Genomic DNA, 16,727 nt, shown 5'->3' with positions numbered 1-16,727 from the left:
TCACGCCCGCGAATTTGTGATAGAAGGCGGGGCGCCAGAGGCAGGCCCCGCCAAATCCCAGGGGAGGGGCGAAGGTCAGTAGCGGCCTTCCTAAGGCCTCTTTCAACCCCGCCTTGCCTGCCATTCAAGTCCCGAATTTTCTCAGTACTGGTTAAAGTTTCACTTTGACCCGCCCCCATCGCTCACCTGATTAGATGTTTATGAGTTAAAAGGCGGGGTCATGAGGGTGTCGCGAGTCTACTGGTTAGAGTATACGCCTGTCAACAGGGTACCGCCCCTATCTCGGGGAGCTCGCTCTTTAGTGGCTCCTCACCTCGTCCATCTTCAAAGTTTCCCTCTCTGTATTGGCCTGGGGCACCGCCTGTCCAGTCCTCTGCTCTTACGCCTCGGTGACAGCACTGCCTTTCTCCAGAGGATTGGCGGATTAGCACGCGCAGAGCCCACCCTGGATGGTAGGCGGGTAATCGTGCAATTGGCTGGGGCCCCCGCCACAGGGCGAGGAGGAGGAGGAGGGGCAGGAGGGTTTGGTTGAGCTGCAGCTGTTTGTCTGTTCGACACAGGCTTGGGCCCGACGGGGGAGACGGATCCCCAGGTACCGGGCTGATGGAGCCCGCAAGGGCAGGGGCGGAGGCGCCCCGGAGAGGAGTGCGGCCTGAGGGCAGAGGCGGGTCTGGGCCTCTGCGAGGGGTTAGAGTGGCCCACCAGAGAAAGGAGAAGGGGGCCGGGCCCCGGCAGGCCTAATGGGGGCGCTGAGGAGGGGGCCGGGCGGGCTGGGAGCCCGAAGTTGGTGAGTCGGGGAGGCGGCCGGGTGGTGTTGGCGGCCGGGCTGGGGGCCGGCGCGGGAGGCCGGGGCTCGTGTGCGGGCAGGGGCAGGCCTCATTGAGCGGCGCCGAAGAGGGAGGAACTGGGGGAAAGGGACTGGGCGGCGGGTGAGGTAAGTCCATTCTCCCGGAGGTAAGGAGGGGTCAGATTCGGCGCCCGGGCCCGGAGGGGAACCGGGGCTGGGGCTCTTTCGAGAGGTCTCATTGGAAGGGCCAGGGAAGGGCTCTTAGCTGGGTAAGAGGCATTCTTTTCAGGGAAAGTGACTTATAAAAATAACTAGGGTGCCCCAAAGTTGAGCTGAGAGGGATTTGGGTTCAGTGCGGGAGAACTGAGACAAGCAAAGGAAGCTTTTCTAATCTAGAAGACTCAGGTAGCCGGGGCAGTGGAAGCAGGGCCTCCCCTCAGTAATGGGAGCTTCTGGGAATGCTGAAGGGTGGGCTGGAGGCTCTGTGGCTCGCGAGTAATCACGCTTTTGTTCCCATTAGTGTGGAGATGTGGCAACTTGAAGTTTTTTGGTACTCCCAGGGTAGCCAATGAAGACAAAAGTAACTTTTTTTTCTGTGGCTCTTGGCTATTCCAGACTCAGCCCCTGCACTTTCCCTTGGCCTCGCCTCGAGCTGGCTTAGGCTGCAGCCTCTGGGTTTCTTCTAACCTCCTGTTTCTCATGTCCTGTGAAAAAGCTAAGAAGTTAGATTTGGGGGATGTTTGTTCGTTTCTTTTCTACTTAATAATGTGGTCTGTACTGGAGACCATATCTCTCACCTAGACGTGGGCAATCAGTGACTCATTTTCTGCATTGGAACTGGGCTTAGGGATCCCCAGCCATCCAGAGATCTCCTGACCATAGTTGGTGAAACTTTTGTGGCGCTTAGGCTTGGGTATTTCACAGGCAGGTAATGGTTATGTGGAACCAAGCCTGGAAATATGAGGTGATATCACTGAGGAAGGGATTTGGGGAAGAATGAGAAATTCCATTCCAGAAGGTTGGCATCACCCCTGTTCTTTGTCTACTCTTCAGGAGCCTGGGTTTCTGAGCTATTAAAAAGTTGGGTCAAACAGAGAGGCACTTGGGAAAGGAGGTGAGTAGAGAAAAGGAAGATGGATTTCTAAGACATAGGGATCCCCTCCTCCCAGATATTTTTAACGGTCTACTGACCTCCTTAGTCCCCCCCATAGATTGGAGCTTATTGGATTTTCCCTTATTATACTTCCTCCTTTTTACCTTTTATACCACTGTATTTTATAAATACATTTCTTCTTAATTAGAAAAGTAATAAGTACGTATTTTAAAATATTCAAGTTTTATAGAAGTGTAAAAAGTGTAGATCCTCCCACATATACCTCACTCATTTCATCCAGAAAGGTCAGAGATAAGAGACAGTAGATGAGACTAATCTTACTTCACTTTGGGGGATGTGCCACCAAAGGCAATTCTGTTTTCATGTTCCCACCAAACTCTGGTTTCTCATTCTTTCCAGTTTTCCCTTCTGGGACCATACTCTGTTATTTATTATGCTCCTTTCCCGGTTCATTTTGTCTTGCTTTTATCAAATTCAGACAAGCAGAGAGCTGTAGTCTGGGTTATCACTCACATCCTTACACACACATGTGCACACACACGCACACACCCCACTTGTGCACTGGGTATCCCAGGAAATGCCCAAATAGATGGCCAAAACGTCTTTCTCTTTTATGGGCAGGAAGGAAACATTAAAGTGAATGATTTTGTTTGGAGAATTATTGGCATCTCTGCTAATGTGAGGAATTTGGGACTTCTGTCTTCTGGTTCATGGTCTCTGCATGTTCAGATTATATGACTGTCCCTTCATTATCCCAGAAGAAGATGATGGTTCTCCTAAGGGGCCCCTGTGTCTGTCTTTCTATAATGATATGAGAAGCTTCCAAATTTCTCTGGCTTTGAAACTGGTTTTCCTCTAAACCTCAGCACAGCTGGGACATTTTATATACCACCTTATTAATTGAATTTGTCCTTACTGGCTTTAGAAGCCCTGTGATGTGCCCAGCCTTTATATAGTACCCTCAGAAACCTTGATTATTGTACCCCCAGGAGCTTTTATTTTCTCTCCTGCAAAGCCAGTCCTAGAGAAAGTTGTGTAGATGTGTGTGTGTGTGTTTGTTTTTTAAATCCTCACTAAGCTTTGCCATTTCCTACATCCTGATGATATCCTGTCTCTTTCTTCTATACATCCCTTCTTGTCTTTTCCACCTTCCCCGTAATCAAAGCCTTCTTTCAAAAACTGATCTGGAATTGTTCTATATTAAGGTGTAAATAACAAATAGTCACTTAAAGTATTAATCCTTCCAAGAGTTTTTGCTTCTTAAAGAGGGAGCTAAGGAGTGGAAATCATCAATATAGAATTTTAAACATAGATCTGGAGTTACAAAAATATATTTGGAGAAGAGGACTTTCCCATTGCCCTTGAAGTCATACCTCATCCCTTCTAACTCTTACTTTGCCCAGGAGCAAGGATTGCTCTTTTATAGTTTACTTGTTTGTGCACATTGATACGAATTTGACTTATGAGGAGACATGGGGTAGGAGAAGCAAGTGTATAGCCTGCTTCCTAGTCCTAAGGCATTTCAGGTTGGAAAGTAACCTAAGTGTGAGACATTGAATTTAAAATAAGGAAACGCAACAGCCGTCTTGGAGGAGGGATACCTTGAAACCCTACACAATACACTCCCACTTCCCAAGAATGTTTTAGGAAAGATTTAGTCACTGACTCAACAGTAACTGAGCTGAATAAGGAGCTACCCAGGTGAGCAAAGTGTATGCAGATTTCTGGGCCAGGTTGTAGTTTCTGTTGAGGGGCAGTGGGTACCTTGTCAGAGTGGTAGTATGATTTTTTTTTTTTTTTAAACTTGTGTTTCTGAAGTTCAGGAATTAATAGAGATAATGATCCGAAGTTTTTTGAACATTTAACATCAACTGAAGATTCAGAGAACTTTGTTTTTAGCCACAGTTGCCTCAGTGTTACGGTGGGAGGGCTGCATATTTGGTGTGATTAGGCCATCTGAGGTATAGTAACGGGTGACAGGAAAAGCAGTTAGCCCATGTGAGTTGCAACAGTACCTTGTGGGCTGGGTCCCAAGAGGCCCCTCCATCCAGGGGAGATCACAAAGAGGCAAGAGGGAGAACTGGCCTGTTAAAAACATTCCCAAATGGAACTGAGTAAGAATCTATTTAGATGGCACAGAAGGGGAGGAGTAGATGGAGGAAGGAAGCAGGATTGCTTTGGCCTTAACTAATGAACAGCTACTAGGGACCAGGCATTGTGCTCTGCTCTGGAGATTCAAGATGACATAAAAAATAGTCACACTTTTTGAGAAGTTCATAGTTTAGCAGAACAGACACAAACAATTAAGTCAAATAATGTAATAAATGCTGTGATAAGAATACAGGGTTTTTGTTTGATTGTTTTTGTTTTTTGCCCGTGCCACACGGCTTGTGGGATCTTAGTTCCCCAACCAGGGATTGAACCCGGGCCCTGGCAGTGAAAGCACTGAGTCCTAACCACTGGACAGCCAGGGAATTCCCAAGAATACAGTTTTAATACTGTGGGATCCTAGAGGAAGCAGTGATGAATTCTGCTGGGGTGAGAGAGTAAGTATGCAGTTTCACAGAGAAGGTGACATTTGAGCTTGGCTTTAAAAGACACATTAGGTGTTTGCTAGGCAGACAAAGTGGGGAAAGGCATTCCAGTCTTTCATAGGTCAATAATAGGGAGTTTGCAGTACCATGCTGATAAGAGATAAGTATGCTTTTTTTGCCTCTTGGGGAAATAAAAGGGAGAGGGTGAAGTGGAAGGACTCTCATTTAAGCCTGTGACTCATTGGTTAACATTGGATCAACACAATGAGCCAAGTAGTGGAATTCAGTTTAAGATTTTGGTAATTTGGGGTCTAAACAAAGTTGGAGAGTTGAAGGTGTTTACTGGCTTCTGCTCTGTCTTCCCGGCTCAGTAAATCTCACATTAATCCCACAGCCCATTGAATTCTGCAGAAATTACCATTGCTTTCCTAGCACCTTCCATTGAATTGCTTCTGTTTCAACTGTCCTGGCAGGAGTTGGTCAAGACCTTTTAGAGAAGCACAGTAATGAGTGAGTCCTTCTGTCAGAAGGATATGGGAATAGATTCCAGTTCCCAGCAAAGGCCTGGGCCTTCCTAACTTGTTTTCAGTCCCAAAGGAAGTACTTATCTAAACTGAATAGAAGCAGAAACTATCCAATCTAAGCTCGTGTTCCTGTCCTGGTGCCTTCTTTGGATTTCAGTTCAGAGTTCAGCATCTCCTGCTTCCTGAAGAGGTATAGTGGTATAACAGGAGCAGGAGTACCTGGCTGAGAGTACTTGCTAGAAGAAGACTTGCTACTAAGCAGTTGTGTGAAAACTGGCTGTGTGATAACACCTGGCAAGCTGGTTCATTTTATTTGCCTCAGTTTCCTCTCTGTAAAATATAGACTGGACTAGATGACCTCTAAACTGCCTCTTATCTGGCAAACTGAACTTACAGGGCTAACATTTGGGAGAGGGCTAACATTTGGGAGGGGGCTAGACTCCAGTGGCTCTGTGCCTTGAACTCAGTCTCTATTGGTAGATGACAGACTTCTGGAGGCTTCATATGTAGTTGGCATAGGAACCCAAAGCTACCAAGTGGGAAGGAATCTGAGGAATGGAGTCTTGCCCTAGGCAGACTCCATTCCTCAGGTTTCGGCAGGCTAAGAAACCTTTCCTTTTTCTTGGCCTCACAGCTTGCGGGATCTTAGTTCCGCAACCAGTGGTTGAACCCGTGCCCCCTGCAGTGGAAGCTCAGAGTCTTAACCACTGGGCTGCCAGGAAAGTCCCTAAGAAACCTTTCCTATTCATATTTCCCTGTGCTGCTGGGAGAGCTGCTCACACTAAAGAACTTGCCCCTCATCCTCCACCTCTCCCTTCCCCAATAGACTGATGACGTCATGCCTTAATCCTCCTTAATGGTCATTTTTTTAATATAAATTTATTTTATTTATTTATTTATTTTTGGCTGCGTTGAGTCTTCGTTGCTGCACGCCGGCTTTCTGTAGTTGCAGTGAGCGGGGGCTCCTTTTCGTTGTGGCTCGTGGGCTTCTCATTGCAGTGGCTTCTCTTATTGCGGAGCACGGCCTCTAGGCTCATGGGCTTTGGTAGTTGCAGCACGTGGGCTCAGAGCACAGGCTCAGTAGTTGTGGCTCACGGGCTTAGTTGCTCCGCGGCATGTAGGATCTTCCCGGGCCAGGGCTTAGAACCCGTGTCCCCTACATTGGCAGGTGGATTCTTAACCACTGCACCACCAGGGAGGCCCAGTTAATGGTCATTTGATAAGCCATTCTTGTGGGGCTGCACTTCTGAGGGAAGTTGTCATTTCTTCTCATCTGAACTGAAAGTGTTGAAGGGAAGAAAAACCTCCCTTTTTTTGCCTCAGGTTTGAAGGTAATAATCATCACACCACTTGACTGGTTGGCTGTGATTTATTTTTTGCCTTTGGATGGATCATTTTACCACTGTCAACTGGTAGCAAAAAAATCACTGCTAGAATAGGGGAGAAATCAATTGAATCTTATATGTATTATTCCATTTCTGTACCCCTGATCTTTTGAGAGTCTAGCTATTGCGTAAGAAACATGATACCCTTATTAACATGTTGGGATTAAAGATCAAGGCACAGAGATGGGCAGCCCATCAATTACTGTGAACAGAGAGGGTAGGACATATTCTTGAGCTGAAACATTGGAGTGGGAGATAGTCTTCTCTAACCTCATAGTTACTAATCTCTGACAGTTCAATAGAGTTTGCCGATTGGCTCTGGGTTGACTTATCTGTGGGGGTTAGTGACCAATCCGTGTGTCTGTGACTGTTTCCTCTTTTTTTTTTTTTTTTTTTTTTCTGGCCGTGCCGCGCAGCTTGCAGGTTGAACCCGGGCTGCGGCAGTGGAAGCACAGAGTCCTAACCACTGGACCGTCAGGGAATTCCCAACTGTTAACTATCTTCACACTTCTCCAACTCCCTACTGTTTTCCCAGGCCTAGAGAGACGTGTCTGCCGATGAGAATTCAGTCCACTCTAACTTAGTGTTCTGCTCTTTGGATCACATGCTTTGAAATGTGAGGGAGTAAGTTGAAGAATCTAGTAACTTTTTTTCTGTTGTTTTTTAAGAGTGTAGTGTATGTGTGTCAACCTAAAGGAAACTTGATCAGCTTATGATCTGTAGAGGTCTTTTTCTTATTGTGTAATCTGTTTTCTGTTGTAAAGTGTAGAGTTATGATGGCCTATCCTCTTTTCCTATGAAACAATGTATATGAAGTACTACGTAAATGGTTTTTTTTGTCTTTTTTGTTTGTTTGTTTTTTGCAGTACGCGGGCCTCTCACTGTTGCGGCCTCTTCCGTTGCGGAGCACAGGCTCCGGACGCGCAGGCTCAGCGGCCATGGCTCACGGGCCCAGCCGCTCTGTGGCATGTGGGATCTTCCCGGACCGGGGCACGAACCCGTGTCCCCTGCATCAGCAGGCGGACTCTCAACCACTGCGCCACCAGGGAAGCCCCATAAATGTGTTTTTAAAAAAAAAATAATTCTTAAAAAAAACAGATGCTGAGAAACCCCAAGAGAAACACATTTCTTAAATGTACCCAGAACTTTGGAATTGAATTCAAATTCTGCCTTTTACTACTTTCACCTATTATACTCCCTACCCCATCCCCGGATCCTCATAGGTAAGGAAACTGAAGCTTAGAAAGGCAAAGGGAGTGAGTGGCCTAAATCACAGTGGGTTAATTGGCAAAGCAGAGAATAAAACTCAGGCTTGCCTGCAGATTCCAGAGCCCTTACCACTGTGCAGGACTGCCTCTGTCGACTTTAACTTTCCATTTTCATAATTGCTCTATAACTTTAGTAGCAGGGTTGGAGAACCTCTGACCCCTGGAGAGCTATATTAAACCCTCATCTTAATTTCACCTGGAAGTGCTTTTTTAGGCTGGCCAGAGACTACTTCCTACTAACCCATCTTTCAGTTTCAGGCCTCTCCAAAGCAATGTTTTTTAAACTTTTTTTGATTGTGGCTCATTAAAAAAAAATTTTTTTTTACATCATAATTCAGTGTATGTACATACACCCACAAGTGAAACATTTTCACAAAATTATTCTCATGCTTATTATTTGCAATCCATTTGATCTTTTTCTATTTATTTTTTCTTTTTTTAAATATACTGATCATGATCCAGCAAGTGATTTCAAGGTCACTATTGGCTTACAGCCCACAGTTTGAGAAACACTGCTCTAAAGGCTTGAGGATGAAAAGAGCTAAAGAACTGTGACTAGTGGTTAAGAAGCTAATTAATACTGATTTTTGCAGTACTGGTTCCCAGAATTTTGGATTTAATGGACCAATTAATTTAAATTTGGGGGTTTCTATTTTTCCACATGAGTATATTTAGAAAGCTTACTACTGCCTATCAACACCATTATTTGTAATTTTTTTTTAAAAAGCAATTTTTTTTAAAGTTATGTAGGAAACTTTAAAAATATATATTTCCTGTTAAAAAGAAAGAATTATGTGGAATGAAAACACCTGAGTCCTTCACATACCGTCTTCCTCAATCCCACTCTCCTTAGAGGGAGGTAACCACTGTTAACAGATGAGTATATATCTTTCCATACCTTTTTCTCTGCAGAATGTTGCTTTGTTTTATAGAAATAGGATCAACCACATGTTTTGTTCTCCAACTTTTTTTTTAACTTTTAACAATAGGTCTTAGAGGTTTATCCATGCAAAAAATACATATTTACCTTTGAGGGAAAACTGATACAAAAAATATAAGTTAGAAATCTTGTTATAAAGGAAACCCCTAAAATGAATAAATTTAGCTTTATGAAGAACTTGCTATATCTTTTTTTTTTTTTTTTTTTTGCGGTACGCAGGCTTCTCACTGTTGTGGCCTCTCCCGTTGCGGAGCACAGGCTCCAGACGCACAGGCTCAGCAGCCATGGCCCACGGGCCCAGCTGCTCTGCGGCATGTGGGATCTTCCCGGACCGGGGCACGAACCCGTGTCCCCTGCATCGGCAGGTGGACTCTCAACCACTGCGCCACCAGGGAAGCCCAATATTTTTATTTATTTATTTATTTATTTGGCTGCATCAGGTCTTAGTTGTGGCACACGGGATCTGGTTCCCTGGTCGGGGATCAAACCTGGGCCCCCTGCATTGGGAGCTCGGAGTCTTAGCCACTGGACCACCAGGAAGGTCCCCAATATATCACTTTTATTTAATCATTTCATCACAGACCAGTGAAAACTTCATCACAAAGTGGCACATGTATATCTGGATTCTTGGGACTCCGTGGCCTAGGGGACTACAAAATACCCAGTAGGATCAGAGTAATTTCTTACAGTCCTCTGGTCTACTTTGGGATTTGTCTGCGTTCTCATTTCAATCTCATTTCTCCGTTAACTTCCTCTTTCCTCTTTACACTTTTTTTTTCCTGTTTTTTTTCTCTACCTCTTTCATATCATGGCTGCTCTTTAGGCATATATTGATAACAACTAATATTGAGATATCCTTTAATATATTAAATTGATGTTTTCTGTGAATCAGGGTCATTAAATAACAATAGCTGTCTTTTTGTTTTTTAAACACTTTGGCAGTTTCTTTTTTTCATTTTTTATTTTATTTTTTAAAATTTATTTATTTATTTATTTTTGGCTGTGTTAGGTCTTCGTTTCTGTGCAAGGGCTTTCTCTAGTTGCAGCAAGCGGGAGCCACTCTTCATCGCGGTGCGTGGGCCTCTCACTATCGCGGCCTCTCTTGTTGGGAGCACAGGCTCCAGACGTGCAGGCTCAGTAGTTGTGGCTCACGGGCCTAGTTGCTCCGTGGCATGTGGGATCTTCCCAGACCAGGGCTCGAACCTGTGTCCACTGCATTGGCAGGCAGATTCTCAACCACTGCGCCACCAGGGAAGCCCAACAATACCTGTCTTACTATTCGTTAATACTATGTTACACAAATGTTTCACTTAATCCTCAGGGCTACTCTATGAGGTAGGTATTTTTTCCATTTTATAAAGGTGAGGGCTTCCCTGGTGGCACAGTGGTTGGGAATCCGCCTGCCAATGCAGGGGACACGGGTTCAAGCCCTGGTCCGGGAAGATCCCACATGCCTCGCAGCAGCTAAGCCTGTGCACCACAACTGCTGAGCACGCGTGCCACAACTACTGAAGCCTGCACACCTGGACCCCGTGCTCCACAACAAGAGAAGCCCCGTTTGCTGCAACTAGAGAAGGCCCGCACACAGCACCGGGGGTCCAACACAGCCAAAAATAATACATAAATTAACTAAATAAATTTTTTTTAAAAAGGTGGAAGGTAAGGCTCAGCAGAGAAATTTTCTTGATATCATATTAGTAATGATTAGTACCTTTATATTCATTGATATAACACTTTTTGTCAAATATTTGAGTTCTTTGTATTATCTCATTTAATCCTCACAACAACCTTATGAATTAGGTACTCAATAGGCTATTATCCCATTTTACAGATGAGGAAACAAATGCACAGGTAGATTTAGTAAATTGTCCAAAGATTTAAAGCTAGTAATCAGAACTATAAAATAAATCCAGTGAATTGGACTCCACAGCCTTTGTTCCTCTACACCTCCACCTGTATGGTTTTTCTGTCTTTACTAGGATTGCAGATATTTTTAACCCTGATTTGATCCCAAAGCAATTTGCTATAGTGAAAAAATAATGTTTCCCCGTATATGTCACAGAGTATGATGTTTATGGAGTCACTAGAATCAACCTTGGAGAAGGGAAAGATTAATTTGAACAAGCAAAGTATAATCCAAGCAATGCTTAGGTTTTGGGGATAGGTTTACATGCTGTGATCATGCTAACACTTCTTTGAATCTCACAGTTCCTTTCCCGCCAGAGTCAGGATGATGAAATATATTCAGGTTTGGATGATTGGACACTCAAAGTCCCAACTTTCTCTCTCTCTCTGTCTCCTCCTCCACCACCAGCTTTCCTAGCCGCTTGGAAGGTAGAGAAGGTGGTTCAGTTTTATTCTTTCATCAAGTATTTATTGCTTGAAGACTTATCCCCTATACCATCTACCGGAGATTCCCGCATGTGTTTAGAAGGTACACCTTCTTTCTCTGCCTCTAACTTAGAGGGCTACAGCTGTTAGGCCCTTTCAGTGTGGAGGGTAGTCTAATCCCTAGGCACCAGGAAGACAGCTGCAAGTTGAGAGTAAGTCAGGCCTACTGACTCAGACTTAATAGATTTTCAGACTTGGAGAGGTGGCAGAAGAAAAGTGAAAGAGTTAATACTTAATGTGGTCTGTTTCTCTATTACCCTTTTTTTTTTTTGCGGTACGCGGGCCTCTCACTCTTGTGGCCTCTCCCGTTGCGGAGCACAGGCTCCGGACGCGCAGGCTCAGCAGCCATGGCTCACGGGCCTAGCTGCTCCGCGGCATGTGGGATCTTCCTGGACCGGGGCACGAACCCATGTCCCCTGCATCAGCAGGCGGACTCTCAACCACTGCGCCACCAGGGAAGCCCTCTCTATTACCTTTGATCAGAAATGAGAAAGGATGGATTTTCTGATCATTGGACCCTGGTTATATTTTCAGAAATGTCAATTTTCAGAAATGGTCGTGTAAGAAGGATATAGAACCAGAAGCTATCCCTCTACTCTTAGGATGGGTGACTCTTATCCCATACCCCTAGAGTGAATTTCTCATTTTGAAAGCTAGAAAAAAGAGGGGATAAAAAAAGGACAGCACCAGGACACCAAGGAGATAGTAGGGATCTAGGGTACTTTTGGGTGGATCTGGGTGCTCTTCAAGCCAACTAAAAGTTGATCAATATGCTGTTCTTTGAAGACCTGGTGGGGAATGATTGGGAGATTAAAAACTACTCTCACATGGTTTTCAGTCTCTCCATTTCAGCACACTCTACTTTAGATGCAATTCTTATTTTACTGTTCCCCACTCTTACCAGTGAGTGTCAGGTGCCTGGGACCCTCTCAGTGGTGTAACCTTTTAATGGTGGGTGATTGTAAGAGTTAAGTCCTCATAGGAGCAAAGAAATGAAGAGATTCTGTCCTTTTTCTAAAAAGTGACTGCAGCTGTAATGGCCCTGTGTTTAATTTTACCTCCTTTTTTTCTTGCAGGACTGTTGAAGCCTGGAAGTCCCCTCCCCTCCCCCCTCCCCCCTCTGCCGCTCTGTGGCATCCCCCTCCCTCTACCCTTTCCCATTCTGATAATCTAGCCATGACTAGCAGAAGCACAGCCAGGCCCAATGGGCAGCCCCAGGCCAGCAAAATATGCCAGTTCAAATTGGTCCTGCTGGGTGAATCTGCAGTGGGGAAGTCTAGCCTGGTATTACGTTTTGTCAAAGGGCAGTTCCACGAGTACCAGGAGAGCACCATTGGAGGTGAGTACTTCAGGGAGAGAAGAGTTTCAATGCTTAGAAGGGCTTTTGAAGGGAGATCTAGGGATCTGTTTGTGGAGCTGGCCCTCTTAGCTCCCTGGAATGGAAATCCTTTAAGAAACAAAAAAAATTGCCATAATGCCCAAAAGCAAGTCCATGTTCATCCTCTTACTTCCTAGAAGAAAGTTAGAAAGGTTGGCCTTTGAGCACCAAGAAAACCACTAATTTTTTAATCTGTTTTCCTCCTCCCACTCTCATCTTAATGCCAGTGAAGTTCAGTTGAGTGTCATGTTGAGCAGGATTGGTTTGGGGCAGTGGCTCATAATCAGAGATGTACATCAGAATCACCTAGGGAGCATTTTCATCCTATGCATGCTTGGGCCCTACCCTAGATCTGCTGATGAGTATTGGAGGTAGAGTGAGGTTGGTGGCAGTGTAGACATGTATGTTTGGAAAAGCTCCTTAGCTGATCCTGATGCACATATCTGGTAAAATAGAGGTTAGAACTAAATACAAAACGTAAAGGAATCTGCTTTTCCCACCTTTGCTACCTTCCCTTTGCCACTACCCCAAAATAGGGTGGTAATTCAATAAAGGGTCTTTTATGAGAACTCCCATGTTAACTCCTTCCCCACTTTTATTGGGGGGGTGACTTATTTCCAAGTCACCTTGGAAATATGTACTTTGACCAGCAGAGGTAATATGAAAAAGTAACAGCCAAATAATACTGATGATGGTGGGACCTCACAACAGGCTTTAAAATTGTCTAATCAGTTTTTTGGTTTTTTTGTTTTTTTATTTATTTTTGGCTGTGTTGGGTCTTCGTTCCTGCGTGCAGGCTTTCTCTAGTTGCGGCGAGCGGGGGCTACGCTTTGTTGTGGTGCGCGGGCTTCTCATTGCAGTGGCTTTGCTTGTTGCAGAGCACGGGCTCTAGGCGCGTGAGCTTCAGTAGTTGTGGCAGGCGGGCTCAGTTGTGGCTCACAGACTCTAAAGTGTGGGCTCAGTAGTTGTGGCACACGGGCTTAGTTGCTCCGCGGCATGTGAGAGCTTCCCGGACCAGGGATTGAACACGTGTCCCCTGCATTGGCAGGTGGATTCTTAACCACTGTGCCACCAGGGAAGTCCCTGTCTAATCAGTTCTTTTTTTTTTTCTTCGGTACGCGGGCCTCTCACTGTTGTGGCCTCTTCCGTTGCAGAGCACAGGCTCTGGACGCACAGGCTCTGGACGCGCAGGCGCAGCGGCCATGGCTCACGGGCCCAGCCGCTCCGCGGCATGTGGGATCTTCCCAGACTGGGGCACGAACCCATGTCCCCTGCATCGGCAGGCGGACTCTCAACCACTGCGCCACCAGGGAAGCCCTCTAATCAGTTCTTGATGTGACTTTTATCTGAAGCTTATTATCTCCGTCATTATCTCTTACTCCTCTATTTTGGTTAGAAGAGGGATGACTCTGGTATAAGTGCCAGTTCTTTCTGTCCCTCAGAGTTTATGATGTTCCCCCATTCCTTAGCTAGAGAAACTTCTGGCAGGGAGGACTTAGCCAAGAGCAGGCTTAATTCTGGTTCCAAGATCTGAAGGAAAATGCTAAACCTTGTGTGTAAGGAGGAGAATGCTAAACCTTTCCTGTAGCTGAATGGCCTGGGTGGTGACTTGTCTTAGACCCAAAGTAGAGATATTTTGAAGGAGGGTGGGATGTTCCCATGCATCCTCCCACTTACAACAACTTCTCTGTTCTCTTATTCGTAGCGGCCTTCCTCACCCAGTCGGTTTGTCTAGATGACACAACAGTCAAATTTGAGATCTGGGACACAGCTGGGCAGGAGCGATACCATAGCTTGGCCCCCATGTACTACAGAGGTGCCCAAGCTGCAATTGTGGTTTATGACATTACTAATCAGGTAAGTGGGCTGAGAAGATTGTCCTTGCTTTTATTTATAGGAATTAAAATAGGTGGGGGAGAGAAAACTTGTTCTTGAAATAGCAAAATAAGAATACAGATTATGCTTCCAAGTGCTGAGAAGACAGGTAATGAATTACCAGAGACAGGTGGTTTCAGTGAGTGAAGGCTGCTTAGAAGAGGTGAGTTTTGAGACTGGGCTTTGAAGTTGATGGGCCTGGATTGGCAGTCGGTAGGCTGAATGAGCCAGCCTACTCATTCTCATCCTTGTGTTTTCCTAGGAAACCTTCGCCCGAGCAAAGACATGGGTAAAGGAACTACAGCGACAGGCCAGTCCTAGCATCGTTATTGCCCTGGCGGGGAACAAAGCTGACCTGGCCAACAAGCGCATGGTGGAGTACGAAGTAAGGTGGCCACAGAGTCCCTCTCTGACACACTCCCTCTGTGCTTGGGACCTCTTTTTACCAAACCTGCCCTTTCTGAAAATCTCATCTCAGGACATTCATCATCTCATTCCCCAGTTCTGCACCAAGTTAAATACAGCAACACTGTGACCCTAATGCCAGCCAGGAGATTTTAGAGGAGTCAGAAGAAAATTCCAGAGCAGAGGGGTAGGGAAGTACCAGTACCAGCTGTGGGGGTACCAGTATGAAAAGAGGAAGGAGGGAGCAGTTGAATTTGAGGTAAGGGATACTCAAGTGTCAGAACCCAAAAGCCCCCAACCAACTTACCTCCTCCCCAGTAATTAAGATTCCTGACATCTATTTGTTGGATTAAGTGCTTTAGACCATGGGTTATCCCTTGAGGGAGTCATCTCCAAAATATGGGTCCAGGGCCAGCTGGCTCAGAGGGGCAGTTAAGGGGAGGGAACCTAGGATATTGTCTAGCTCTGGTGCTATGTGGGAGTGGAAAGGCAGTACTTGTTCCTGCCCTACAGTCTGAGTACCAGTACACCCCACCCCTTGCAGGAGGCCCAGGCGTATGCAGATGACAACAGCTTATTGTTTATGGAGACTTCAGCCAAGACAGCTATGAACGTGAACGATCTCTTCCTGGCAATAGGTAAGGTCAGAGCAGCCTAAGGTCTTCCTGTGTGTTTTCCCTTGCCTCTAGGCAAGATGACTAACCCAAGTCATAAGGATAAATGGGAGCGTCTCCTCTTATGAAAACTTCAGGTGTGGAAATACCTTAACTTTCCATTGTGACCTCCATCCTTTGGCTGCAGTTTGAGCCCCCTCGTCTTCAATGTAGTTTACAATGAACCCTCCCCTCTTCGGAACATTCTTTTAGTTTCTCGCATTTCCACTTTCCCCCAATAGTCTTTTTCTGGGGGGATGAGTAAAATCTACCATACTTTGTTCCCTTCTGTTTTCATCTCTAGCTAAGAAGTTGCCAAAGAGTGAACCCCAGAATCTGGGGGGTGCAGCAGGCCGAAGCCGGGGTGTGGATCTCCATGAGCAGTCCCAGCAGAACAAGAGCCAGTGTTGTAGCAACTGAGGGGGTGGCTAGCGGCAAACAAGTATGGAGCTAGCACGAGAGCTCAGAAATAACCTCCATCCCCACCGCTCAGCACACAGCCCCTACGGTAACAGCACACTGGGCCCTGGCTCCCAAGGGCTGCCTCTTGACAGCTCCGTCATGGCACTTTTTAACGCTTCAGCAACAACACCAGGCAGCTGTTGCCACTGGCCTCCTACCCCTGCTCTGGGGCTTGGGGGTCAGATCCCCCAGGACTTACCTTCCAAAACAAACTTTCTTCACTTTGTATTATAGGTGCAAGACAGTGACCTTAATTATCTTTCCTCCTCCTCCCCATTTTTTCAGAAAACTCTTTTTTTGTCTCCTGCCCCTTCCCCTTCTGCTTTTGGTCAGTCTCTCTTCTTGATCCCCTTTTCTTCCTCTCCCCAGGATGGAGAGGGTAGTGAACCCAGGAAGTGAGGAAGGAGGTTTCCAGTTCAGTCACATTAAGGACCTGGGGGAAAGTAAGGCTCAGAGCAAGGGGGAGTAAGGAAACATTTCCTTTTTGTTTTTATTTGGTTGGAGTTTCTCATATTTGAAAACACTGAGTTGGCCTTGTGGAGGATGTTTCTAGGTAGAGATGAGAATGTGAAGGCAAGCTCTCAGGCACCAGGTTGGAGTCTTGTTAGCTAACTGGGCAGAGGTGGAAGAGGTGGAAATGCAGTGTCATCTGTGGCTCAGGAACTCTTCTAAGGCTTACTTTCCCCTCACCCAGCCTCTTAGGTAGCTTCTCCCCCATAGTGGGGGAGATTCTGGACCCCAGAGTCCTCCAAAGAATCTTCACTGGTTGCCTGCATCTTTGGCTCTGCTGTGATCTAAATGGAGGAGGGACCAGTTTCTGACACCCATCCTCTGACTTACACATATGCATTTTTTTCTTTCTGGCCTTCAGATGGCCTCAGCCCCAGCCACGATATCCCCCTGCAGTTTGCACTTTAATTGATGGTAGTTCAGTTGTGATACTTGTTTTATGGGGGTTTTGATTGATTTACCTGCCCTCTTAACTTTTAATTAAGTGGAATCCGAGGTGTA

At 45.8% G+C, this 16,727-nt stretch overlaps 1 protein-coding gene across 2 annotated transcripts; it reads left to right on the top strand.

Moving 5' to 3' along the window:
• The first annotated feature begins 534 nt into the window (after positions 1 to 534).
• RAB5B (RAB5B, member RAS oncogene family) lies at positions 535 to 15,674 on the top strand. 2 transcript variants are annotated; one of them, XM_065887243.1, is made up of 6 exons: positions 535 to 592; positions 12,020 to 12,282; positions 14,027 to 14,178; positions 14,459 to 14,581; positions 15,146 to 15,239; positions 15,559 to 15,674. In XM_065887243.1, the coding sequence occupies exons 2-6, from the start codon at positions 12,120 to 12,122 to the stop codon at positions 15,672 to 15,674; spliced, it is 648 nt and encodes a 215-aa protein (XP_065743315.1). In that variant the 5' UTR covers positions 535 to 592; positions 12,020 to 12,119. The 2 variants fall into 2 exon arrangements, with proteins under 2 accessions (XP_065743315.1, XP_065743314.1); XM_065887242.1 differs by lacking the exons at positions 535 to 592; positions 14,459 to 14,581 and having other exon boundaries at positions 12,120 to 12,282.
• Positions 15,675 to 16,727: the final 1,053 nt, after the last annotated feature.

Source organism: Phocoena phocoena, chromosome 11 (assembly GCF_963924675.1).
Source record: "Phocoena phocoena chromosome 11, mPhoPho1.1, whole genome shotgun sequence".
NCBI classification, from domain to species: Eukaryota; Metazoa; Chordata; class Mammalia; order Artiodactyla; family Phocoenidae; genus Phocoena; species Phocoena phocoena.
Note: the sequence above shows the minus strand (reverse complement) of the source record. Positions and strands in the feature narration are given on the sequence as shown.